Source organism: Crinia signifera, chromosome 6 (assembly GCF_055691185.1).
Source record: "Crinia signifera chromosome 6, ASM5569118v1, whole genome shotgun sequence".
Lineage (NCBI taxonomy): Eukaryota > Metazoa > Chordata > Amphibia > Anura > Myobatrachidae > Crinia > Crinia signifera.
The window spans coordinates 200691090-200717202 of record NC_139222.1 but is presented as its reverse complement, the minus strand read 5'-3'; the positions used below and the strand labels follow the sequence as shown (position 1 = coordinate 200717202).

Genomic DNA, 26113 nt, shown 5'->3' with positions numbered 1-26113 from the left:
CATCCCTGGCCATTGGACGCCGGCCTGATAGTGTTAAATTCACATTCCTAACATTGCTTAACACAGGAGAACTACAAGTGCCAGCAGACCTCCCCCGCATGCTGGGACTTGGAGAACCACAAGTCCCAGCATGCGGGGCATTAATGGGCCCGCTGGGACTTGTAGTCCACCTGTAAAAAGAATGTTAAAATAAAGCACACACACAGAAAAGTAAAACTTTATTACATACACACACATCTCACTTTTACACCCACATACTCACCGATCCAGGATCCAGCGCTGGTCTCCCTTCTGCAGAGCCGGCTACCCCCGCACTGACAGCGGGGACAACCGGCTTTCTCCGATGCAGCTAACAGCTTCAGTCGCGTTGTCCCAGCGCAATAGAGGCTGAGAGCGTCTTCGGCTTATGCGTCTCCATGGAGACGCATAGCTCAGCCAATCAGGGCTGAGCTATGCGTCTCCATGGAGACGCATCGCCCAATCACGCTCTCAGCCTGTGTCGCGCTGGGACAACGCGACAGAAGCTGTTAGCTGCATCAGAGAAAGCCGGTTCAGCCCGCTGATAGTGCGGCGGTAGCCGGCTCTGCTGCAGAGAGACCAGCACTGGATCCTGGATCGGTATGTATAGCGGTGTAAAATTGAGATGTGTGTGTATGTAATAAAGTTTTACTTTTCTGTGTGTGTGCTTTATTTTAACATTTTCTTTACAGGTGGACTACAAGTCCCAGCGGGCCCATTAATGCCCCGCATGCTGGGACTTGTGGTTCTCTAAGTCCCAGCATGCGGGGGAGGTCTGCTGGCACTTGTAGTTCTCCTGTGTTAAGCAATGTTAGGAATGTGAATTTAACACTATCAGGCCGGCGTCCAATGGCCAGGGACGCCGGTGACAGCCCCGGGCTTCAGCCCTGGACGGGTGAAGCCTGGGGGGGGACCCCCTTTATTATTGGGGGGTCCCCACTCCTCCAGGTACCCCGTCCAAGGCTGACCAGCCACGGTGCTCATGGTACGGCCGGGGGACCTTGTGTAAAAAGTTTCCCCCGGCTGTGGCATGACACTGCGGGCTGTTGGAGCCCGGTGCTGGTTTCAAAATATGGGGGACCCCCGTATTTTTGGAACCAGGACCGGTCCAAGAGTCCGGGGCTGGTTTCAGAAATACGGGGGACCCCTACGCTTTTTGTCCCCCGTATTTTTGGAACCAGGTCCGGCTCAATGAGACCGGGGCTGGTTATGTACAGGAGGGGGGACCCCACGCCGTTTTTTTTTTTTACTTTTACACATATTTTACCAAAGAACCATACACAGATCACAATGATCTGTGCATGGTTCTGACAAAATCGCCATGTTTCAGACAAAATCGCCAGTCAGGATGAGGTCTATTTTTTTTGGCTGTTTAGACCATTTTTTTTGGCGATTTCCAAATTCGCATCTCATTAAAAATGCGAATTGTATATTTTTCAATGGGGAAAACATCTGGATGCGAATTCCAGAGTTAAAAAAAATCTCACTTTCAGAAAGTGCGATTTCGCGGCAAAAAGTGCGATTTATGCCGCAAATCGTCACCCATTAAGTAGTTGATTTGGGGAAAAAATTAAAAACGGCCGTTTAAAAATCGCCAAAAACCCAACATTGATCTCTAATAAATGTCACCCATAGTTTCCACCAGCCAATTAGAGACTAGAGATTATTGTGACCTGTATTAACTTCTTGGTATAGTTCAATAAATTTTGCGGCCAGCCACAAATGCTGGTTCCTATCATAGAGCTCTCCTGCCAACTGATTACTTCTTCTCATTCCTGCCTCCAAGAGCTTGGCCGTTGTGCTCCTTATCTCTGGAATTATCTGCTCTTCCCTATCATACTATACACCTCCCTGCAAAGCTTTAAACTGGTTTTCAAGACCCACTTCTTCTCTAAACTGAGCCATCTCTCTTCCTAACCTTCAGTTTATGCTAATTCTACCCCTTCTATACCACTCTGATCTGTCTGCCCCGTTCCCTTTAACAATGTAAGCTCTCACGAGCAGGGCCTTCTCTCGTACTTTTCTTAGAATATATATATCTGAGCCACCCTAAGAATTGCTTCAGTTTCCTGTCCCCTGATGCAACTGTCTTTATTTACCATGTTCTTGTCCTAAAATCTCTTGTACTGCAATTTAATTATTATTTTTTGTTGTTGTTGCTCATTTATGTATTGTTAGGTGCTAAAGGTGCACATACTCGGTACGTTTGCTCGTGCAATGCGCACGCCCACGGTCATCTCATCGCACAGTACAAAAATATGTGCTGCACATTCTTTTTGTACTGCCTTCTGATCGCATTACATTACACACAAAACGCATGCGTTGCGATGCGAAGCTATCCAGCCCATAACAGGTGCGATCATCACACAGTGTGTGGGCACCTTTAGGGCTATTTCACACGCTCCGGCTCCTTCCGGGCGGCGAAACCCCGCATGGCAAAGAAGCCGTGCCGCACTCAGAAGTTTTCAATGGTGGGGATGGCCACAGCTGGCACCCGGCCCTTCCAGTGGTGGGATCCGGCTGCAACCGGGCCATGGCCGTCCCGTGTGAATGGACACAATCATGTCCATTATCAACTACTGTGTGCGGCACGGCTTTTGGCCGTGCAGGGTTTCGCCGCCCAGCAGGGGCCGGAGCGTGTGAAATAGCCCTTAGCATATTCTGTTGCGCTTTATAGAGCATTAGTGGTGACCAATCAAAACTTGCCGCATGTGGTAAACAAAGAATCGCCTGATATAAATTGATATACCTTTATCAGTGTAGGTACACTGTAGGGATTAAACAGGATTCACAATATTGCGATTGCAGTGAGGCTGGCAGTGAGGGTTCCACCAGTGCTCATAGAATTGTTCCTCTGATCTCTGCTCCAGTCTCTGTAGGTAAAGCATGTACTCCTATAAAAACATGAGAGACAAATTATGCTTTTAGTTGTGCACAGCAGACCCACATTTTCATGCATCTAAGTCAGCGGTTCAAAAACTTTCTTCAAATGTGGTGCCCTAGAGTAGTGGTTCTCAAACTCGGTCCTCAGGACCCCACACAGTCCGTGTTGTCCAGGTCACCAGACAGGTGCACTCATTACCGACTGACACATTTTAAAAGATCAACAGGTGGAGCTAATTATTTCACTTTTGATTCTGTGAGGAGACCTGTAAAAAATGCGCTGTGTGGGGTCCTGAGTTTGAGAACCTGTTCCCTAAAGTATCGGCATCTTTTCGAAGGAAGCCCTAGAATAAAAGTTTTTGTGTTGATAAATTTGGATCAAAATTTGGTGCTGCATTAATTCATTGCCCTGGTTAGAATAAAAACCTAGTTTAGGCCCTGTCCCCAGCTAATCCTAATAAACATTATGGTGTGGATGCTATCTATGTTTTCATTTCTACCCAAACATTAATAATGCATATTTCACAGGGTATGGACATAAAAACATCAGTATTATTATTATTATTATTATTATTATTATTATTATTATTATTATTATTATTGGTTTACCTAATTTGGGACATTTAATTATCAATTTGGTAATTTTATCAATATTTAATCCATCCAGTTGTCTACTTTTTTATGTTTAATGTTTGACCAAATGGTTAAAAGGTGAAATATGCCGTTAAATCTGTAATTAATATGATGTACTTAGAGGATGTAGCTAGCATGACTACTATACAGTAAAACCTTCTCAACTGTTATTGTGCTGTGTTACAGAGTCACTCAATATTAAACTACTAGTTTTTCTGTATCCAATGGGATTTAGGCACCCCCCCCCCCTCACACACACACAATCCACGCCACCCAGAAGCGTGGCGAGCGGCGTCGGAATGCGTCCTCCCGACCTTTTCATACCCCCACTATCCACGTCGGCGTGGAGTTGATTTTATATAGTGTGGCGAGCACAGCGAGCCACCGAGTCCGAAGTGTGGCGAGCGGACGCGGAATACATGAAACGTAATCCGCGGCCCCTCGCCACGCTTCGGGCTCGGTTGCTCGCTACGCTCACCACACTATTTAAAGTCAACTCCACGCCGACGTGGATAGTGGGGGTATGAAAAGGTCAGGAGGACGCGGATAGTGGGGGGTGCCTAAATCCCATTGTATGTCATACTAGTGTATACTAAATTAAATGGCATCGCACCCTATAAAACTGCATGCGACTGCATGCGATTTTATGTGCGGTGCGATTCGATTTTCTTACGCAGAATCGCCTACTAAGCTATTTGCTTAGTGGGCGCCCTGCAAATACATAAGTACCAAACAAACCCCTATGTTCATGAATGTGGTATTGTCGCCATTAAATATTTATAACTAATTTGCTCAGTAAGTGGAACTTTGTGAGATGCTTGTTTATATGACGTAGAAACTTATGTAAGTTGCTCTGGAAAAGTTGCCATTTACACTGTGACTCATAGATTTCCATCCGTACAGCATTTAATTACCATTTTAAAACCTACTCATCATCTAGTTCAGATCTAATTTCTCACGTACGCTGCCATTTAATGCGCATTTTGCTCTCACATCTCAGCTGCTAAACAGGACAAATAAGCATCCCAAGGGACAGCTATGGCTGCAGCGCAATGGCTCAGGGAAAGAAATCATAGTATTACGTACAACCAAAGTCACATTCTATCACATTGCATGCTCATATTGCTCACTGCTGCTGTAATTTCTGATCTCACATACATCATCTCATGTATAAAAGGAACATAATCCAATGTAATGCTCCCAGGCTGGTACCTTTACATGACATGGTGTTGACAGGACGGCGGCAATGTGCGTCTTTAAGTGGGTACAGTGAAATGTCAGCCTGTACATTAGGATCAATCATTAACTGAATCACTCTCTCCATTTGCGCTAGCCCAGTTAAGTCACACAATTTTCCACTGTTTTAGGCATTTTGTAATTGTAAATAATGTTAATCCCTCCTGCAGAAAGTACTTGACTTGTGCTGTGGTTTTTAGTGGGAAAGTATATGTGGCACAATAGTGAGTTACATAGTTACATAGTAGGTAAGGCTGAATAAAGACTGGCGTCCATCGAGTTCAACCTAGTTATGCTAATTCAACCTAGTTGTGCTTATACTAAGTTGCTACATTGCACCTATGTTTCTTATAAATACCCCTGGATGTTTTTAGCCAATAAGTGTTTGTCCAACCTTGTTTTGAACGCATTTATTGTTGAAGCCGACACCACCTCCCCAGGAAGAGAGTTCCAGAGTTTGACTGCTCTGACTGTAAAGAAATGTTTTCTTCCAACCACATGAAATCTTTTTTCTTCTAATCGCTACTCGTGCCCCTGATCCTTTTCAAGTACTGACTTACCCAGTACCACACCGTTAAGATTATAGCTTGCACACTGATTGTGTCTCCCAAGGTGCATGACCTTACATTTGTCCACATTGAACTTCATCTTCCATTTTTTAGCCCATTCCTCAAGATTTGCAAGGTCATTATGAAGCGCGGTGACATCTTCCGTTGATTTAATAGCTTTACTTAGTTTTGTGTCATCAGCAAAGGTGGATACATTGCTGAGCAATCCCAACCCAATATCTTGGATAAAATTATTAAACAAGATGGGTCCCAAAACCGAACCCTGAGGCACTCCACTTATTACCGGTTTTGTGTCTGATGCGGCTCCATTTACAACAACTCTTTGCTCCCTGTTACACAGCCAGTTCCCTACCCATCTGCAAATATTTTCACCTTTTAAGGCCTTAGCGAAATCTAGGAAAATCACATCCACAGCATTTCAGTCGTCAAGATTTCTGCTAACCTCCTCATAGAAACCTACTAGATTAGTTTGTCATGAATGATTTTTCACAAACCCATGCTGGTTCCTACTGAGTAGATGGTGATGCTCTAAATATTCCAGGATACCATCCCTTTAAAAACCTTCAAATAGTTTACCCACTATCGATGTTAAACTTACAGGTCTGTAATTTGCGGGATCCTACTTTTTTCCTTTCTTGAATATTGGCACTACCTCTGCTATTCTCCAGTCTTTTGGTACTCTGCCTGTTGATAATGAATTGCTAAAGGTGTAATGAAGTGGGATAGCTAGTTCTTCCCTTAATTTCATAAGTACCCTGGGATGAATCCCATCTGGCACCGGTGATTTATTTGTTTTGAGTTCCACCATGTCTCCATGACCATAACTTCAATGATGAGCGCTAGAATAAACAAATGGTGGTACTCCCCTGATTTTGTTGTTCTCCCACGGTGCTCCTCCAAAGATTTATTGGGAGTAGTGTATGTGGAGAGAAGAATTGGTGGAGATACCTCGTGTAATACTGATAAATCAATTCGTATATTTATATAAACAGTCCTCTAAGTATGTAGAAATGGTAATATATACGGGGAGTTCTCCCCTTCTCAAGTTACTCACAAGTGTCGGAGTAAATCAGGCGTGTCATAAAGTTCTTATTGCATCCAAAGAATTCTGCAGTCACCACTAAGATAAAAGTAGTTTGACTTTATTACAATATTAAAATAGTAGGTGTAGAACAAATGGGGTACTCATCTTATGGGTTCGCAGGGGTCAGCTGAAAGGTGGTGTCACCAGGAAGTGACGGGGCCCCGTTTCCTGGAGTGGTCAGCAGTCCTTTGTCCCCAAAGTGGTGAGATCCCCCAATACAGGTCAGTCAGCACCAACGCGTTTCGATCGGCATTGGATCTTTATCAAGGTGTTGCTGACTGACTGGGCTACAGGGTTTAAATACCCTGTAAGTGATTACTGATGGTAATCTCCTGTGTAAAAGCCAGGCGGTGCGTATATATCAATATGTCCTTATGGTTTTCTATGTCCTATATTATGCTATTCATGTTCCTGGGTAGTGTAGTATATGATGTAGTCCCGGCCGGTGGCCATCTTGTTTCCGGCGGATGTGACGTTTGTCCGACGCCTAGTTGATTTCTCCTCCTCGTTTGTCCCGTTCGCGGCGTCCTTGTTGTCATGGTGCTCGTCGCTATCTTCCGGTTGGTTTGTATGTCCGTTTCCTGTGATTGATTTTTTGCGCATCCATCTTGTGATTGGCAGCGCTGCACGTCAGTTTGTTCTCCGGCGGACATCTTTCGTTTGGTTATTTCTCCGGCGGACATCTTTTGGTTGGCTGTGTTTATAAGTCGTCCTCTTTCATATACCAGACTGCATCTTAATAATTATCTAGGTATGAAAAAGGTAGTGTTTGGAAGGTATCACAGTAAGCATTTCCATTTGAAAAGGGGCATTTATTCTCATAAAGTGAACTAGTGCTAAAGTAGAGAGAGCTAAAGTGACGTGGTGCCCATTAATATTCCGGAAAGTGTAAGAGAGGTAGAAAGGTGGTTTCATAGTTAATTTAAAAGTTCCAAATAGTTACTCGATATATATAAAAATATGTAAAACCTAAAAAATCTGAATTTATTAAAAAAGATAAAATTTAAAAATATAAAAATATATATATATAGATTTTAAAGGAACCATTTTAGTTCAAAGTCTCTATTTAGACCAATGGGTTCTAAGGTTCTACAGTTATATATGCACTGCATTTCTTTCTTTGCAAGACGTTTCGCTAAATTTTTGTCTCTCTCGGTGGTTTGTATTTGTTTAATCCCCCAAAAACCAGAGATGTTATGGATTGAGCAGTTATGTTCTTTTTTGAAATGTGCCGCTAGTGGGTGAGCTTCTGCACCTTTTTTTATATTTCTAAGGTGTTCTGAAATACGGGTTTTCAGGGGACGAGAGGTTCGCCCGATATACCACTTGTTGCACGTGCATTTTATCGCGTAGATGACGCTTGCAGTGTTGCATGTAATGAACTCCGTTATTTTCATTTCTTGTTCATTAATGATCACAGATTCTATTTTTGATGTCGATGGTGCTGTTGTGTTCTTGCATCCCATGCAGAGGCCGCATCTGTAGAAACCCTTTGATCTGTTATAACTGTGCCTAGTTTGATCGCCCATATGCAGGCTTCTGACTAGTTTATCCTTTATATTAGCTGCTTTTCTATATATATGTAAACATATATATAGAAAAGCAGCTAATATAAAGGATAAACTAGTCAGGAGCCTGCATATGGGCGATCAAACTAGGCACAGTTATAACAGATCAAAGGGTTTCTACAGATGCGGCCTCTGCATGGGATGCAAGAACACAACAGCACCATCGACATCAAAAATAGAATCTGTGATCATTAATGAACAAGAAATGAAAATAACGGAGTTCATTACATGCAACACTGCAAGCGTCATCTACGCGATAAAATGCACGTGCAACAAGTGGTATATCGGGCGAACCTCTCGTCCCCTGAAAACCCGTATTTCAGAACACCTTAGAAATATAAAAAAAGGTGCAGAAGCTCACCCACTAGCGGCACATTTCAAAAAAGAACATAACTGCTCAATCCATAACATCTCTGGTTTTTGGGGGATTAAACAAATACAAACCACCGAGAGAGACAAAAATTTAGCGAAACGTCTTGCAAAGAAAGAAATGCAGTGCATATATAACTGTAGAACCTTAGAACCCATTGGTCTAAATAGAGACTTTGAACTAAAATGGTTCCTTTAAAATCTATATATATATATTTTTATATTTTTAAATTTTATCTTTTTTAATAAATTCAGATTTTTTAGGTTTTACATATTTTTATATATATCGAGTAACTATTTGGAACTTTTAAATTAACTATGAAACCACCTTTCTACCTCTCTTACACTTTCCGGAATATTAATGGGCACCACGTCACTTTAGCTCTCTCTACTTTAGCACTAGTTCACTTTATGAGAATAAATGCCCCTTTTCAAATGGAAATGCTTACTGTGATACCTTCCAAACACTACCTTTTTCATACCTAGATAATTATTAAGATGCAGTCTGGTATATGAAAGAGGACGACTTATAAACACAGCCAACCAAAAGATGTCCGCCGGAGAAATAACCAAACGAAAGATGTCCGCCGGAGAACAAACTGACGTGCAGCGCTGCCAATCACAAGATGGATGCGCAAAAAATCAATCACAGGAAACGGACATACAAACCAACCGGAAGATAGCGACGAGCACCATGACAACAAGGACGCCGCGAACGGGACAAACGAGGAGGAGAAATCAACTAGGCGTCGGACAAACGTCACATCCGCCGGAAACAAGATGGCCACCGGCCGGGACTACATCATATACTACACTACCCAGGAACATGAATAGCATAATATAGGACATAGAAAACCATAAGGACATATTGATATATACGCACCGCCTGGCTTTTACACAGGAGATTACCATCAGTAATCACTTACAGGGTATTTAAACCCTGTAGCCCAGTCAGTCAGCAACACCTTGATAAAGATCCGATGCCGATCGAAACGCGTTGGTGCTGACTGACCTGTATTGGGGGATCTCACCACTTTGGGGACAAAGGACTGCTGACCACTCCAGGAAACGGGGCCCCGTCACTTCCTGGTGACACCACCTTTCAGCTGACCCCTGCGAACCCATAAGATGAGTACCCCATTTGTTCTACACCTACTATTTTAATATTGTAATAAAGTCAAACTACTTTTATCTTAGTGGTGACTGCAGAATTCTTTGGATTCAATAAGAACTTTATGACACGCCTGATTTACTCCGACACTTGTGAGTAACTTGAGAAGGGGAGAACTCCCCGTATATATTACCATTTCTACATACTTAGAGGACTGTTTATATAAATATACGAATTGATTTATCAGTATTACACGAGGTATCTCCACCAATTCTTCTCTCCACATACACTACTCCCAATAAATCTTTGGAGGAGCACCGTGGGAGAACAACAAAATCAGGGGAGTACCACCATTTGTTTATTCTAGCGCTCATCATTGAAGTTACAGTTACCTTCTTCTCTAATCCTATGTAAAGGGTCTTGTGTTACCCTTCTACTGTCACTTTAAACAAGAGCTGCTTCAAGCGCAATCTGCACCTTCTCACCCTTTCTTTTCTATGTCTCCATGACCACTTTAGGCCCTGATTATGGGCCAAATGCACTAAGCTTCAAAAGTGAGAGTGATAAACAGCCAGCCAATCAGCTCCTACCTGCCATGTCACAAACTGGATGCTTGAAAAATGTCAGGTATGAGCTGATTGACTGGTTGTTTATCACTCTTGATTTTATCAGTTTTGAAGCTTAGTGCAGTATGACACATACATGTCCCATACAATCCACACTGCATAACAAGTATTAAAGACAAGGAACTTCTTTCATTTAAAAGCATGGTACAACCTAGAAACTAATGGAGTTCCTTTGGGATTATTTGCTGGATAAAGAGAAATGAACATGTCCATTATCTCTTAATCCTCAGTTACAAGTAGAACTGTGTCAAGAATAGGATGCCAGACCTGTTTTATATTTCTATTATTGACTATTAGGCATATGTTATAATAACTGTCCACACAACTCTGTTTCACTATTTTGTACAAATGTTTGTTTAATTGATATTGCTTCATCAATGCAATATTACAAATAAATCTTCCATGCAATATTATTCCCAAATATAGAGATATCTTGTGATATTTTTTTTATTAATAATGGTGCTTTTTTAAATAATAATACTCAGCAGCAGTAATTAGCTAAATAAAATAAAAATATTTCTCAGTGCCATAACTAGATGTGTGCCACCGGTGCCACTCCGAAAGTGCAAGGTCAAGAGACAAATCCGGTGCACCTGTCTCCTGTTTGTCATGTGCCTGGAAGGGCCCCTGCTTCTGGAGAGATGGCCCTTAACCCTTTAAAGTGCCCTTGTTGTTGTGAGAGATGTACAAAATATCCACTAAAAATGTCAGGGCTGTAGTCAAGGAATATTTACTTTAGTTATTGCCGGCAAATGATCTGAAGTCAATTAATTGAAGTTTTAGTTAAATATTGCGACCAAAAAAACAGTCACTGTGAGCGAGGCTGGCATTTTAGCAGATTTTTTGCACATCACTCACAGCAAAATAAGAATTTAAAGGGTAAAGATGTGTCGGCACCCAGCTTCCTGCTCCTGGTCCCCTATTCCACAGATGTAAAGCTTTGCAATATATCCAGCAATAATAATTCAAAGTAAGGCATTCCAGTGAAACACTAAGTTCATAACTGCCTCAATTCCACTGATAAATCCAACATAGAAATTACCATACACCCAGGATAATGGGTGCTGAGTGGCTGGAGGCATTACAAATGACATTTCTGCAGATGAGCTACAGTATGGGTGTCATTCTATTGTAGTTCACACACTCCCCCGCGCATTTGCACATGGAGCTATGTTTTCTTTCTGCGCATGCGCATAATGTTTTATGCGCATGTGCAGGGTCCCTGGGCAAACAGACTCAGCGATTTACATACATTGTGTGCGTGAGGCATGGGGCGGCAGGCCCAAGTGTCGCCCATGGGAACACTCAGTGTTCCCATGGGAATTCAGGCGGGAGGAGGTGTGCTGTTGGCTGGGCGGCTGACGTCACATGACGTCAGCCGCCTGCCCTGTTTTCAGCGGAATGTCCATTGAATGATTTCTCCACCAGCGGGACTTGCAAGGAGTTGTGTCTTTGTGACACATCCCCTCGCATGGTTGCAAGGGGATACGGCTACGGCGGGGCAATGATTCGGATTCACAGCTTACTGAGTCAACCAGAACTAGGGCCTATATGTTTATATACATATATTGTAGTTCTTGGTCCGGTTGGTTTGGGTTAGGGATGTGCACCGGGCACTTTTCTTGTTCCGTAAAACACGTTTTGGGTCTGTATCTCAGGCAGTGTTTTGGATCTGGATCTGTTCCAAAACACCACCATTTTCGTGTTTTGTGTTTTGGGTATAAAAACTGCTAAATTCGCAGAATTATTGTGTTTTTTTGCTCCTATGCTTTTATTGACCTCAATAGCATTCATTTTCACTCATTTCCAGACTATTCTGAACACCTCACAATATTGTTTTTAGGGCAAAAGGTTGCACTGAGGTAGCTGGATAACTATGCTAAGCCACACAAGTGTGCAGCACAAACGCATGGCTCATCTAGGAGTGGCACTGCAGCAGCACACAGGATGGCTGTTTGAAAAACTAGGCCCCAAAAAGCACATAATGGCAAAAAAAGAGGTGCAAGATGGAATTGTCCTTCCACCCACCCTTATGTTGCATAAATAGGACATGCACACTTTAACAAACCAATCATTTCAGTGACAGGGTCTTCCACACGACTTTGGCTGAAATTATTTTTTTGTTTGGGCCCCACAAAAAAAGAAGCAAGTCCCCTCTCCTTGTACAAACTGGCTCTATGGAGGCAAGATGTCATCCTCATCCAATTCATTTTGATGAACATCATCTTCTCCACATTTTGTGGAAGCAACCTTCTACACTGCTCACTGACCAGCTTCCCCGCTGCACTAAAAACTCTTTCAGAGTACACACTGGAGGGGGGACAACTCAGGTAAAATAAAGCCAGTTTGACTTTGTACAGAGGCTTCCAAACAGCCTTTTTTGTCCTGCCAGTACAGGTAAGGACTGTCTGACATGTCTACTTAGATGCTGTCACCAAAGTAATCCTCCCCAACAGTGATGGGAAGGTCCGGCACCAACACCCTTTGACTCTCCTTGGGGATTTGTGATACCGTGTCTTTAGAAGGCTGAGTTGTTTGCTGTCTTTTTGTTGACAGCTTAACTATCTTTAATTTTCTAGGGTGGGGAAGGGGAGGAGGAGAAGGGGAGGAGGAGGAGAGCTGTGATCGTCGTGTGAAGCTGGACCACTAGTCAAGAAAATAAGCCAGGGCCTTAGCCGTTCCTTGCCACTCCGTGTGGTAAATGGCATATTGGCAAGCTTACGTTTGTCCTCCAAGGATTTACATTCATTTTTTTCTTAACCGTACTCAACTTTGCCTTTTTGGATTTCACAAGCCCTCAAAGATGACATTGGGCATCGGCATTGGCAGAAGACGTTGATGGCATTTCATCATCATGTTCTATGTCTTGACTAGTGGCAGCAGCTTGAGCACTTGGAGGAAGTGGAAGCAGAGACACAGAAAATTTTTAAAGGATTATTATTTACATCAGTAACCCTTATTGTAAAAAAATAATGATTTTGCAGCACCGATGTGCAGTGTGTACTGTGCACACAGGTGAGTTGAGACTTGTACTACACTGGCCTGTCCCAGCTAACAGTCACACAGCAGCAGACACAGAAAAATTGAAAAGGATTATTATTAAGGAACTTAAGTCAGTAACCCTTATTGTCCAAAAAAATTTAGATTGGAATCAATGTAAAATGGTCCCTGAGACCCGATTTTACATTGATTTCAATGTAAAAAGCCCCAAAACCCCTCATTTTAATACCTACCCCCCTCATGTTTTAAATGCCCCCCCCCTCCCCATTGTTAACGCCACCCCACTATTGACGCCAACCCGAAGCGTGGCGAGCGCAGCGAGCCCGCGAGGGGTGGCGGTACGCGTCCTCCGACCTTTTCATACCCCTACTATCCATGTCGGCGTGGAGTTGATTGTATAAAGTGTGGTCACCGAGCCCGAAGCGTGGCGAGCGGCCGCGACGGACGCGATCAATGCGATTTTGTCTTTCACCGGCTATGGTGGGATGTGTAGTTTCACAACAGGTGGAGGTTGATAATTTGCCCATGGCTGCTGTCATTTCTGCATAGTGAGATATGTATGTGCATTTAGTGGCCTCATGAATGAGATGAGACACTGAAATGCCTCATAATGGAGACATTAATCTGTGTGTGTGTCAAACGTATGCATAAAAAAAATAATATCACCCACACTAGGAAATGTAACGTAGTAATGATGTTCACTAGCACAGTGGTGAACATATCTCATGTTGATTTATTTTTGACTAAATTTGTAGGTGGTCAGACTTCAAAACTGGACTGAAGAGGAAGATGACTGACCGGTACAACCACAGCATGTCCACCGGGAGGGGGCCTATCCCATCCAGTTTGGAATATACCCCCCTGGAGCAGGACTCGTTGGATGTGATTGATGTGGGCGAGGTCAGGGGGGTATCCAATATGGATAGTGAGCTCCCGGCGGAGGTCTTTGCTGCTGCTTTTGATGGTAAGTCACAGTAATGCATTGTTTGTGGTAAGAGAGATTGTTTGTGTATGTGATGGTGACATTGGTTTCAATTTTGATCCTAGAAGAAGCAGAAGCACCTGATGAAACGGCAGCATCTTCCTCTTCAGAGACACAAGTGGAGCAAGTGGTCCAGCCTCCACCAATACACCACACCCATCCACTGGCCTCATATGATGGCAGGTTGTTGGAGATGCTGGACAGGATCGAGCAGCATGGGGTGGAGGCTGCAGACCATCAACATCAGTTTGTGGAGTTCATGGGGATTTGGAAGGAGACAAACACGCAGCAGTTTGAGGCCTTCAAACGCCAGAATGACATTCTGGCGGCTGGCATGCAAAGCATTGCCCAACAACTCAGCCGCCAGAATGACATTCTGACGGAGCTGCTCACCACCGCCAGGTCCCAAAGGGACAACCCCTCATCTGCTGCCCCACCCCAAGCTGCTCCACAAGCTTCCACCTCTGCTGACCCTCCTCTGTCCACTGGCCCAAGACGGCGCAAGCCTTCAGTCCCAAAGGCCTCTGTCCCCAAGGCCCCATCCAAAAAGGGGAAAAAAGGGCCAAAATAATGCACCTGGGTCACTTCCTCTGTGATTGGACCCCAAATTTTTAATTTGCACTGGGGATCCAATTCCTGAGTTGGCCATCTATCCATTTTCGTGTGAAGGGCAGTAAACTGCTTATTTTGACCTCATGAAATGCAGGTTTTATTTTTGGTGGTGTGTATCGTGCTTAGTATTCTCCCTGGTTGTTGCAGGTCATATTCTGGTGTCCAAATTTCTTTCACCATTGCAGTCGCTGGGTAACACATGTTTGGAGATATGCAACGTCTTGTTCTGGCTGATTGTTATTTTTGTAAATATTTCATATTTTAATTTTATTTATGAAATTAAATTTTCTAATAAGCTGTGATGCTGAACAGCAAATAAATTTTATTTCACAATTACAAAACAATTGTTGTATGTGTAATTTCTTGTGTCAAACAAATAATACATTTATGTGTACTTACTGACCAGGGTATTTTTGTGCATTTATTGAAGTGTTGAAGAAGTTTCCCATGTATAACCCTCTCCATGGCCATTCACATGTTCATATCCAACTTTTCCCAGCTAATTTGTTTGTGTCTGCACATGTGCAGACCAACTTAATAGGTGAGAAAGCAGTTTCTGTGCAGGTGAGGTAACTCCTACATTAGTAGGTAAAACCAGGTCCAGAACAATGATTTCCTCATGGAGTGGGTGAGGTAGGCAAACAAGGGGCAAAAGGGACATTTGTGTAGGAATGCATATGTGTCCTCCCTAAAAAACTAGTCAGGTCTTGGTACAGGTATGTTAAAGATGTGAGTCGACCAAAAATGATAAAATTGCTTGTGAACAAACATGTTTAAATATGGTAACATATATGAGTTTTCAGTGTCATAAGCAGATGTAGGAATCATTTGTTAGAGAGATGTGATTGCAATAATGTGATTGGTGGCATCTTACATCCAGAATGTAGTCAAATCCAATTCATAGCAGATCAGAAAGTGGTAAAGTTATGCATTTTGGGTACAATACAAAGATTGTGTGCAAAATAGTGGCCATGGCCTTAAAACATTGCTGAAACATCCTTGTAGCTGTTAGATGTGGTTTATGTATTTTTATCATAAATACAAAAAATATGTTTGTATTAGAGTGAAAAGGTTGACACGTCGACTTGTGTAGATTGAGTGTGCTGCTGTTTAAAGTATATGAAAACACTTACTGAATGTGTGTAAATGGTTTCCAAATAACTACCTTGGCATATATAAGCAGGTCTTAAAAAGAATCTTAACTAAAATGAAACCAACCTTTACATGTAGAGAAGTGTAGAAAGATATGCTTCCAATGTGTTTGAGTGCTGTGTGTGGCTTGCAGGTAGTGAAATAATGGTTTGGACTTAATAGACAGCATTGCTTATTACATTCAGGTGTATGTGTTTGAGTGTGTTTGAGTAGTAATCAGCGTTAATTAGCAGACCCAGGCGTCCGCTCTCATGCGTTATCTGTAGGGGTGGTCTGGAGGTGGCGGCCGCCTGTTTTGTGTCCGAAATGCACGGTGCTTTCGCCGATCGAGCGGTAGTAGCACCGTACATTTATTGTGCACACCCCTGTGTACGCCCATGTTTACTCCCAGTTTCCCTCATTATTTCGGCCGCTCCCCTCAACACGCTCATATGCTGCCCACAATGACCGTACTCTTGCGGACAGGTTTTTCGCACGGAAAAAAAGTCCCTTAGCATTGTGGAGTTGTCGCGCCTGCGCATTGCGGAAGGTACGCATGCGCAGATCAAAAAAAATCCCGGAACGTACGCTTACGGCCCAGCCGCCCGAACCAGAATAAACCCCTCTGTGAGGAGACCTGGAAAACTTTAAAAGTTGGTAGCTCTCGAGGACTGGCGTTGGCTACCCCTGATCTAGATAGAGGCTGAAACAAAACATGTTGTGACTGTGTCTTTTTTTACACAGCGGAATTGAGAAGATTAAGACTAAGATGTCCACCGCTGTTGTCTCAAACCCACTGGTGGCCTAAAAAGAAGCAGCTTCAGGTGTATAATATGTGGCCGGCTGCCAGGGACCACAGTCACGACATCAGATGTAATAAATATTATGTGCATTATTGCCAACATTTAAACAGGCAGATTATTATAGATTATTAATATTATTATAATAATTATTATTATTATATTGTACCAAGCTACATTTCAGTAAAACTTTTTATAACCTTTTAAAATGCTGTACTTATTAATCATCAGTGCCATCTAGTGGACATTAATGTGTAGTTCATAGGAGACTAGTACGATTCATTTGAGTCATACTGTAAATGTACTGATAATCCCATATAAATCAAAATACAGTAGATCAAATACTGTTATTGGTCAAATAATGTGTAACAGTTTTCAGGAATGCTATTGTGGAGCATGTAGAGGGGATATTTGTATCTGATCACCTTATTTACTTGCTGTATATGGTACAAGATTACAGAATTATATACACGATATAGAACAAGCAAACACTCAATACCATCAATGAATGCAATATAAAGCTGACCAGAAAACTGTATTAAAGATAGTACACCAAGGAGTGATTTGGTCTGTCGAGTGGTCTCTAGTGGTGAGTAGCTTTACTTAACCTCATAGGGATGAGGAGTAGTTAGTCATATATATATATATATATATATATATATATATATATATATACATGTTTTGATATTGGGGAACATTTTTGACTAAGGGTCAAAGCCAGGAACAATTTACAGTGGGTGCAGTGATATACACTAAAACACCGACGTCTATATGAGGTGCTGTCTAATATATATAATGTACACACATTACTGGTCAGCTACACTATAACATAGGTAAAATGATGGTTCCTTCATGTGTGGGGTTTATTTGCACCCATGTTTTGATTGATTGATTGATTGATTGATTGATTTAAATTATCTTTTAAATTACAAGATTAAAAATGAAAATAAATAAACTTATTAAAAAGGTGGAGCATGAAGTTTGATGGTCTATGTTTGTCTTTCTGGAACCTGAATTGGCAACTTCACAGAGTGACTGGCACCCTGAACTATGGGCCTGATTCAGAGTTGATCGCTGATCAGCGAATTTGCAAAACGAGCGATTATCAAATGACCTTGCGTACGGATGGTATCGTGCATGTGCGGGCCCATATAGCAAAAGTAATTGCGTATAGATTGTAAACACAAAGCCGAAAGAGGTTGACTGACAGGAAGCTGTATTTTGGGGGTGGACACTTGCCGTTTAAGGGAGTGTCCAAAAAAATGTAGGCATGTCCAGACTATTAAGGGAGAGACTGTGACACCAATCAGCTTTTCTCTGCCGCAGAGTTGTGGAGGGTTCAGAATCAGAGGCGGAACTACCATTGGTGCAGCGGTTGCATTGAACCAGGGCCCCTGAAGACTAAGGGGCCCACTGCTGCCACCCACTGGTGTACGGCATATTGTGAACTAAGGTTGGAGTGGAGGAGGGGGCACAAATTTTATTTTGCCCCTGGGCCAACCACTCACTAGTAATGCCACTGTTCAGAATTACTCACATTTGCACAGTCTGGGTAAGCCATTCAGTGGTTCATGAATTTGCAGGTGGAGAGCAATCTGTGATCATTTTGCAATTAATTTTCAGATTTGCACAGGGCGGTTTTCTCAGGGACAGTGCAAAGCACCGCAGTACCCCAGGCGAGGTGTGATGGGGGCGCCCCGGTGCCCACCGGCTATACAGGGGGGGGGGCGCACCACCTGAGCGGTACCTGCGGCGCCCACAGCAACTTACAGAGCCCCGTCGGGTGCCGCTGTCCGGCTAGGAGAGAGGGAGCCGTCCGCTGTACCGCCCAGCCGGAGTGAAGTGCTGCCCGCTGCCGTCCATCATCATCCGCCGGGCAGAGGTGCGGGAATCGCTTCTGATTTTGAAAACAGTGGCCGCACGATGATTGGCTGAATCTCAGCCAATCAGCGTGCAGCCAGTGTTTTCAAACCCAGAAGCTCTTTCTGCGCCGCCGCCCGGCGGATGATGATGGACGGCAGCGGCAGCACTTCATTCTAGCTGGGACGGTACAGCGGGTGCGGCTGCCTCTCTCCTGGCCGACAGCAGCACCCGACGGGGCTCTGTAACTTGCTGTGGGCGCTGCAGATACCTCTCAGATGGCGCGGACCCCCCACCCCTGTAGCCGGTGGGCTATTCACCTCTGCTCACTCCATCGGGGGGGGGGGGGGCTGGGGGACCTGGCTGCTCCGAACTGCCGCCCTCCAGTGGCTGGCGCCTTAGGCAAATGCCTAATGCTGCCTAGTGGTGGCGCCGGCCCTGGGTTTTCTGTCTGTCTGGGTGGTGGCTATCTTCTCGCAGTCATCTGCAATTTCACAGAGGAGCGACCATGTCTGAATAGATCACTTGGCTTTATTTAGCCTTTACCTGCAGTGTTAATAAGTGTCAGCACTCAGTGCACATAACAGAGTTCTATGTAAGTGCTTGTTAACTACATAGGGGCTTATTCAAGGGTGGACACTGTAGCATAGCCAGGCCGCTATGTCTCTGTATGCAGCAGCTGTACAGTATGAAATTATGCTAAAGCCAACTAGGAAGTAAATAGATGCCCACTGCAGGCTTGTTTTATATGCTGCTGTATTGGAAGTGGCTGCATCTACTCACCTGCATGAACATCGGACATCTGAACATCTAACATCTGGTTATCAGGATGTCCGGTGCCAGTGCAACTACATATGAAGACACGCGCGTGTGTGTGTGTGTATTACATTATGACTTAATTTAAATAAATACATTGCTTAGCAGTCATAACTAGGATTGGAATCTGTGACCTGTCTCACTGTAGGCAGACACCTTACAATTCTAATTAATAATGTTTGAATAGCATACCAGTACCTTTTTTTCTTTTTGTATGTGGCACTATAAGCAATGTAGCACCTCACATTACAAAGGGTACTTTGTATGTTGGCATTCATATGGTCGACACCACAATTTTCACATCAAAACATCAACAGGTTTCAACTTCTTAGCAGACCTCAGGTCAACATCTTGAAACTTTAACATATTTACAATATTGACATCTATATTTTTGCCAAAGTGAACAGGTAATGAGCAGTGAATATGGTTAGGGAAAGGAGGAGACTCATTAGAATGCTGCAGTGACTGTCACATGGGCGCCGAGACTCGGAAATAGATGCTGGAGTCCGAGCTGCCAACGGGATAAGAAAGAGCATACTAGGCCACTAGGGACTGTTTGTCAACAATTCTTGTCGACATATAATCTGCGTAGGCATGATGAATATTATCATGGTCCCTGTCAACATGCTGAGCATGCCAACATGCTGCATGTCAACAGTTTGATCCTGTCAACATTTTCAAGTCCACCTAATGTATGTCCACCTGATGACTATTTGCAGTACGGACGGTGTAATGGTTAGCATTCCCGCTTCATAGCACTGAGGTTATGGGTTAGATTCCCACCATGGCCCTAATTGTGTGGAGTTTATATATTCTCCCCGTGCTTGTGTGGGTTTACTCAGGGTACTCTGGTTTCCTCCCACAATCCAAAATATATACTGGTAGGTTAATTGGCTCCCAACAAAAGTTAACCCTTGAATGAATGTATGTGCATGTACATGTGGTAGGGGATATAGAATGTAAGCTCCACTGGGACGGATGTGAATGTTCAAATATTCTATGTAAAGGCTGCGGAATATGTGTGCGCTATATAAATAACTGGTAATAAATAAATAAATGACTAGAAAAGTCATACCAAGCCCACACAGTTATGGACTGCAAGCTACTTTTATAAATCTATAGGCGTGACATTTCTTGAAGTTTGCTAATGGGAATTCTTTAAAATCCGTAAACTTTGACTGACATAATTCTACAGTAGGCAATGTCCAATTATATAATTCACTGAAAAATGCAATATCACGCCCCACACTACAGATTTTATTAGGAATTAGCCAAAATAGGGAAGGTGAGCTGCTTTTCAGATGGGGCAATCGAACAAATAGAAGAGCAGGCAAATCTCAAGGAGCTGCCTGCTACCTGCCCGCAGCAGCAGCCCGCTTCCCAAGTGAATTGAGAAGTCCATGGCCTATGATATCTGCTGACCTCTTCCTTACAAAGGAGCATTGGAAAAGGTATTGCTTCACCAACAGGTGAATCTCTGCAGTCTTCATGTCAGCAGAAGGATTTCACCTGTATGTAAACCATATGCAAGCAAAATTGTTGGTAAATGAACTTGACTGTGTGACATATGCGTTATGCAAATCTTAGTTAAATAATCCAGTGTAAAAGCTGGCAGAACAATACAGTATGTTAGAACAGCAGTAAGAGCTTTATCCCATGGTATTCAACCTACTCCGTTTCCAAACAATCAGAGAAATGTTATTTTTGTTAGTTTTCTATCACAAAGGACAGCTCTCCCTACAAAGAGTTGTCCTTTGCGATGCGCTTAAGAACTCAGTGGCTGTAGGGCATGCTGGGAGGAATTGTGGGAATGTGCTTTGACCTCACCAAAGGGGGTGAATAAAGTGAAAACAATATAAGAAAGAAGATAAGAAAAGTGCACAATTAATACAGATTAATTTGTATATTAAGGGTGTTATTCTGGTTCACTCGCAAAGGCACAATCACTCTCTAATGGACAAAGCCATATGCACTGCAGGTGGGGCTGATGTAACATGTGCAGAGAGAGTTACATTTGGGTGTTTTATTGTTTATGTGCAGGGTAAATACTGGCTGCTCTATTTTTACACTGCAATATACAGTAGATTTCACTTTGAAGTACAAACCCCACTCAAATCTAACGCTCTCTGCACATGTTACATCAGCCCCACCTGCAGTGCACATGGTTTTGTCCATTAGAGAATGATTGTGATTTTGCGAGTGAACCAGAATAATCCCCTGAACCAGTATAAAACCCTGAATGTAACTGGCTGCAGTTTCACACCATTGGAAAAATGGATAATAAATTGTATTCATTCATACGGTAGATTTTTTTTGCTCATATTAAAGTGCACTTGTCACTACAATACTCCTATACCAGATTAACAGAATCCTCACATTTTTACTACAAGCTGTTTTTAATATCTTTTTTATGTTTAATGTTTATATCCTCACATTGGCTACATGTTTGTTTGACAAATTCACTTGGCAATCAAACGGTTAAATAATATCTGTGAAGAGTTTGTATATTCTCCCCATACTTGCGTGGGTTTCCTCTGGGTGCTCCGGTTTCCTCCTACAATCCAAACATATACTGGTAGGCTAAATGTAAATTTCTCCATTGTGAGATGAATAAAGGAATTCTATCTATAAAGGAATTCTATCTAATTGGCTCCCAACAAAAATAACCCTAGAATGTCTGTGTGTGCGTGTACATGTGGTAGGGAATATAGATTGTAAGCTCCACTGGGGCAGGGACTGATGTGAGTGTTCAAATATTCTCTGTAAGTCAAAGCATAAATTTCCCTGACTGTTCAGCCCAGGCAAAGACCCTGAGGGAATAAGAATCCCCCCCCCCCCCCCCAATGAAAGGGTCCCCCCTCCAGGATACCCCCTGCCCAGACTGAAGGGGCTGTAAGAAAACACACAGTGCCAGTACACCAGTAAAGTATAACGTTAATTCACACTACAATCATACATACAATACTCACCTATTAGTCCACCGCAGGTCTGCCCCCTTGTCCAGTAGAATCGTAGTGGGCGGACCTGTGGAAGGAAATTATACTTAACGACTCCTCCGGTGAAGATCGGTCTGCTTTGTTCCATGCAGTATCACGGACAGGGGGAAAAAAAAAAAAAACTACATTACGCATACCAAGCGGGCCAGGTGTAGCTGGGAATGTTTACACTCTCCGCTCCTCCCCCTGAAGTGCGAAGTGAATCAGTTTTCCGAATCTCAGCTCCTGACTAGCTGATTAGCTGCCAATCGCACACTTTGGGGGGAGAAGCGGAGAATGTAAACAAACATTCTCCGCTTCATCGGTCCGCTGGTATGCGTAATGACGATTTTTTTTATATACCTTTCCAGGGATGCTACATGGAATGAAGCGGACCGATATTCGTCGTAGACCTTGGTAGGTATAATTTCCTTCCACAGGAAGGAATCTACTGAACAAGGGGACAGACCTGAAGTGGACCAATAGGTGAGTATAGTATGCTTGATTAAAGTTAAACATTACTGGTATCTGTGTGTTTTCTTTAACTATTTGCAATGTTGTAGAATGACAAGACCCAGCGAGCCCTTTAATGCCGCGCATGCTGGGCGTTGTGGTTTTCCAAGTCTCTGTATGCGGCGCAGGCTTGCTGGTACTTGTAGTTCCACAACAATGCAAAATAGTTTACATCTATTTTTACACTTAAGCCCATGCAGAGGGTATCCTGAAGGGGGAGCCCCTTCATTTGGAGGGACCGCACTCCCCCAGGGTCCCTGTCTGGGCTGAACAGTCAGGAGGGATTAATGCTTTAGTCGGGGGAACAAGTATAAATATTTTCCCCCGCCTGTGGCATTACCCTGCTGGCAGTTTGATCCCGGTGCTGGTTCTCAAAATACGGGGGACCCCCTACTCATTTTGTCCCACGTATTTTGGGAATCAAGACCGGACCTTCAGCCTGGTGCTAGTTTTAGAAATTACAGGGAAGCCATATGATTTTTGATCCCTAAATTTCTAAAACCAGGACAGTCTCATTGAGCCTGGGGCTGGTTACAACCGTTGCGGTGAAGAGACCACACTGTTTTTTTTAATTTATTTATTTTTTCTATTTTTTTTACACACGCCAGCCTGCATGGATATGACTGATCCGTGTCGGCTGCCTATTCATATTTGTATGTGGCTACACCATCGGGAAATCTGAATCCCGGAAATACGGCAGATTAGTAAATCCCAAAAATACGGCCGATGCTGGCCATATGCAGTCATACCCGGCATCGGCTGTATTCGTAGTTCTTAGTAAATTTACCCCTATGTGTTAGGTGCATTTACATCTTTTGGCAAAAAACAAGTACTGTACTTGTGCAGATAATGCTAATTCCAATACTTTCTCCTGTCTTCTAGTACTGCTTGCTCAAGAAGGGATTGATATTGTGATATTGTGCAGCCAAAGCTTAACACAGCCAAAGCATGCATGGTACTAAGGGGGTTAATCTGGTTCACTCGCAAAGGCAAATTCCTTCTCAAATGGACAAAACCATGTGCACTGCAGGGGGGGGGGGAGATGTAACATGTGCAGAGAGAGTTAGATTTGGGTGAGTTATTTTGTTTCTGTGCAGGGATAATACCGACTGCTTTAATTTTACGCTGCAAAATATATATCTCACTTTGAAGTAAAACCCCACCCAAATCTAATTCTCTGTACAAGTTACATCTACCCCAAGTTACATCTACACATGGTTTTGTCCATTTGAGAAGGAATTTGTCTTTGCGAGTGAACCAGAATAACCCCCAAAATGTGTATCTTTGATCATATCCAGTAGAGCCAGATTAAGTTTCCAATGTAAAAGAGCCCAACAGTCATAGGGCAGTATTCAATGTGAATACTGGCGACGTGCAGCGAATCCTGTTTAGGATTCGCTGCACATTCGCCACTGCTAGCTGCGTTCCGGAGCCTCGCCGGCTCCGGTATTCAACGAGTCAGGGGCTCGCTGCCCCTGACCGGCGAATTTGAGCTCCTGCGGCGAACGCCGCATGGAGCCTGAGGACGGTAGCAGGCAGGGAGATGGAAGTCTCCCTGCCTGCCCCAGAACGTTTGTGGGGGGGAGGTGGGCTCCCCGGGTGCCAGGCAGCTAAGGCTGCCCCCCGGGGGTGCCAGCAGGGGACCGGGTATATTCACTACACCCGATCATGCATATGTAATGATCGGGTGAAGTGAATATATGAATATGTAATGAGCGGCTCGGCTCCGGCCCCTTGCTGGCTGGTCTGTGTAAAAAAAAAAAATATATATATATATATATATATATATTTTTTAAATTAAATTAAATATATATTCATGTGCTTACAGCACATGAATAAAAATAGCATGCCCCTCCTCAGAATAAAATTCCAGATTTTTTGACACCAATTGTAAAAAACAAAACACTTTATTTTAAAAGTTCACCTTCCACTTCACCATAAAAAGATAGCGATTGCTACTCAGTGAATCATGGAAAAAAAACCTTGAAATGTATTCGCCATCTGGTCATTGAATAGGGTGATTCACCGTTTTAGTCAGAAATTCGCCTTACAGCACAAAATCGCCATAAAAACCTGGCGAATCAGCCTCATTGAATAACGCCCATAGTGGGAAGGAACAAGTAATGAGGACAGGACTTATTGGAGGACCCAGGTCCACTCTCTCCCCCCTCCTCTAACCCCACACACTGACACACACTTCTTACCTGTCAGTGACAGCAGCCTATTACATGCTGCTGTATGTTGGGTTGTAGTGGGTCCAGGGAAGATTCTGATGCTGGCCAGTAGCATTCACCTCTGTCTGCATGATGTTCTAGTGGTGGCAGTTGAATTGATCACTGGCACCCCCAGAATATTCTCTTGGCTGAGGGTACACCCTGTGCAGTGCATACAATTTTTTCATATTTTCTTTTTTGTATGGGGACATGGCCATGTCACCATGATTAGAACATCTCCCCTACAGTACCATGGCCCAACCCTGCTTCCAATGGCCCTGCTTACATGTGATTTATTTACCTAAACAGGCTATTACAGGTTGATAGAAATAGGGCACTCACGCAATGCACCCCTGGGACCGGAGATGCCCCTGAAGAGGATCCTGAAGGATGGTTTTTGGATATACGGATATGGGATACCCCACCTGTACTGCACTTGGCTAATATTTTTACATCCTTTCCTCTTTAGAAGTAAGTTAAAGTGTATGAACTGACATAGTCAAAGATGCGTACTAAAAAAAAGGATCAATTTGTACCCATAAAATGCACTTAGGCCCAATTATACATCAACCCATATATAAATAACTGAGTACAATCATGCTTAAGTGTTTAAATAAGTTATCCAGCAACAAGTGTGTAAATTGTAAGGCTATCTAGGAAATTACCCTCATTGGTTCATCTGAGTGCCCAGCTTTTCTTTCTCTGTCTGAGCGCTTTGTCCTTAGAATTTGTTTGGCTTGTTTTTCCGGTAAAATGGGTGAGCCATCTACAAATAAGAGAAATTAGTTCAACTGCTTTTATAGAGTACTTGTAAATGATGACATACTGTAGCTGATTTATTTAATTACACAGACATGAAAGCACATATATAAACATAAACCTAGTTATTCATATCTAAATGACCATAACATTAGAGCACTCAATTAGTACATAACAATTCAGTATATGAGTATAGTTACAAGCTTAAGATTGCCAACATAATACAAATGGGCAACACTCTTCCTATCTCAGGGCAAAGCCAAATTGGGAGTACTGAACCTACCTCAGAGCATTTTTTGTAGGGGACAGACCACCGTTTTGGCAATATAGATCTGTGTCTCCTGGTAGGTGACTC

At 43.1% G+C, this 26113-nt stretch overlaps 1 protein-coding gene across 1 annotated transcript in view; it reads right to left on the bottom strand.

Moving 5' to 3' along the window:
* C6H17orf67 (chromosome 6 C17orf67 homolog) overlaps positions 1–26113 on the bottom strand; it is a 44393-nt gene that overhangs the window by 1713 nt on the left and 16567 nt on the right. The window contains exons 2-3 of the mRNA XM_083148632.1: positions 25665–25765; positions 2768–2912 (exon numbers count right to left, since the gene is read on the bottom strand). Of these exons, the coding sequence (XP_083004758.1) occupies positions 2796–2912; positions 25665–25765 (218 nt within the window). The 3' untranslated portion in view covers positions 2768–2795. The remainder of the gene's footprint in view (positions 1–2767; positions 2913–25664; positions 25766–26113) is intronic.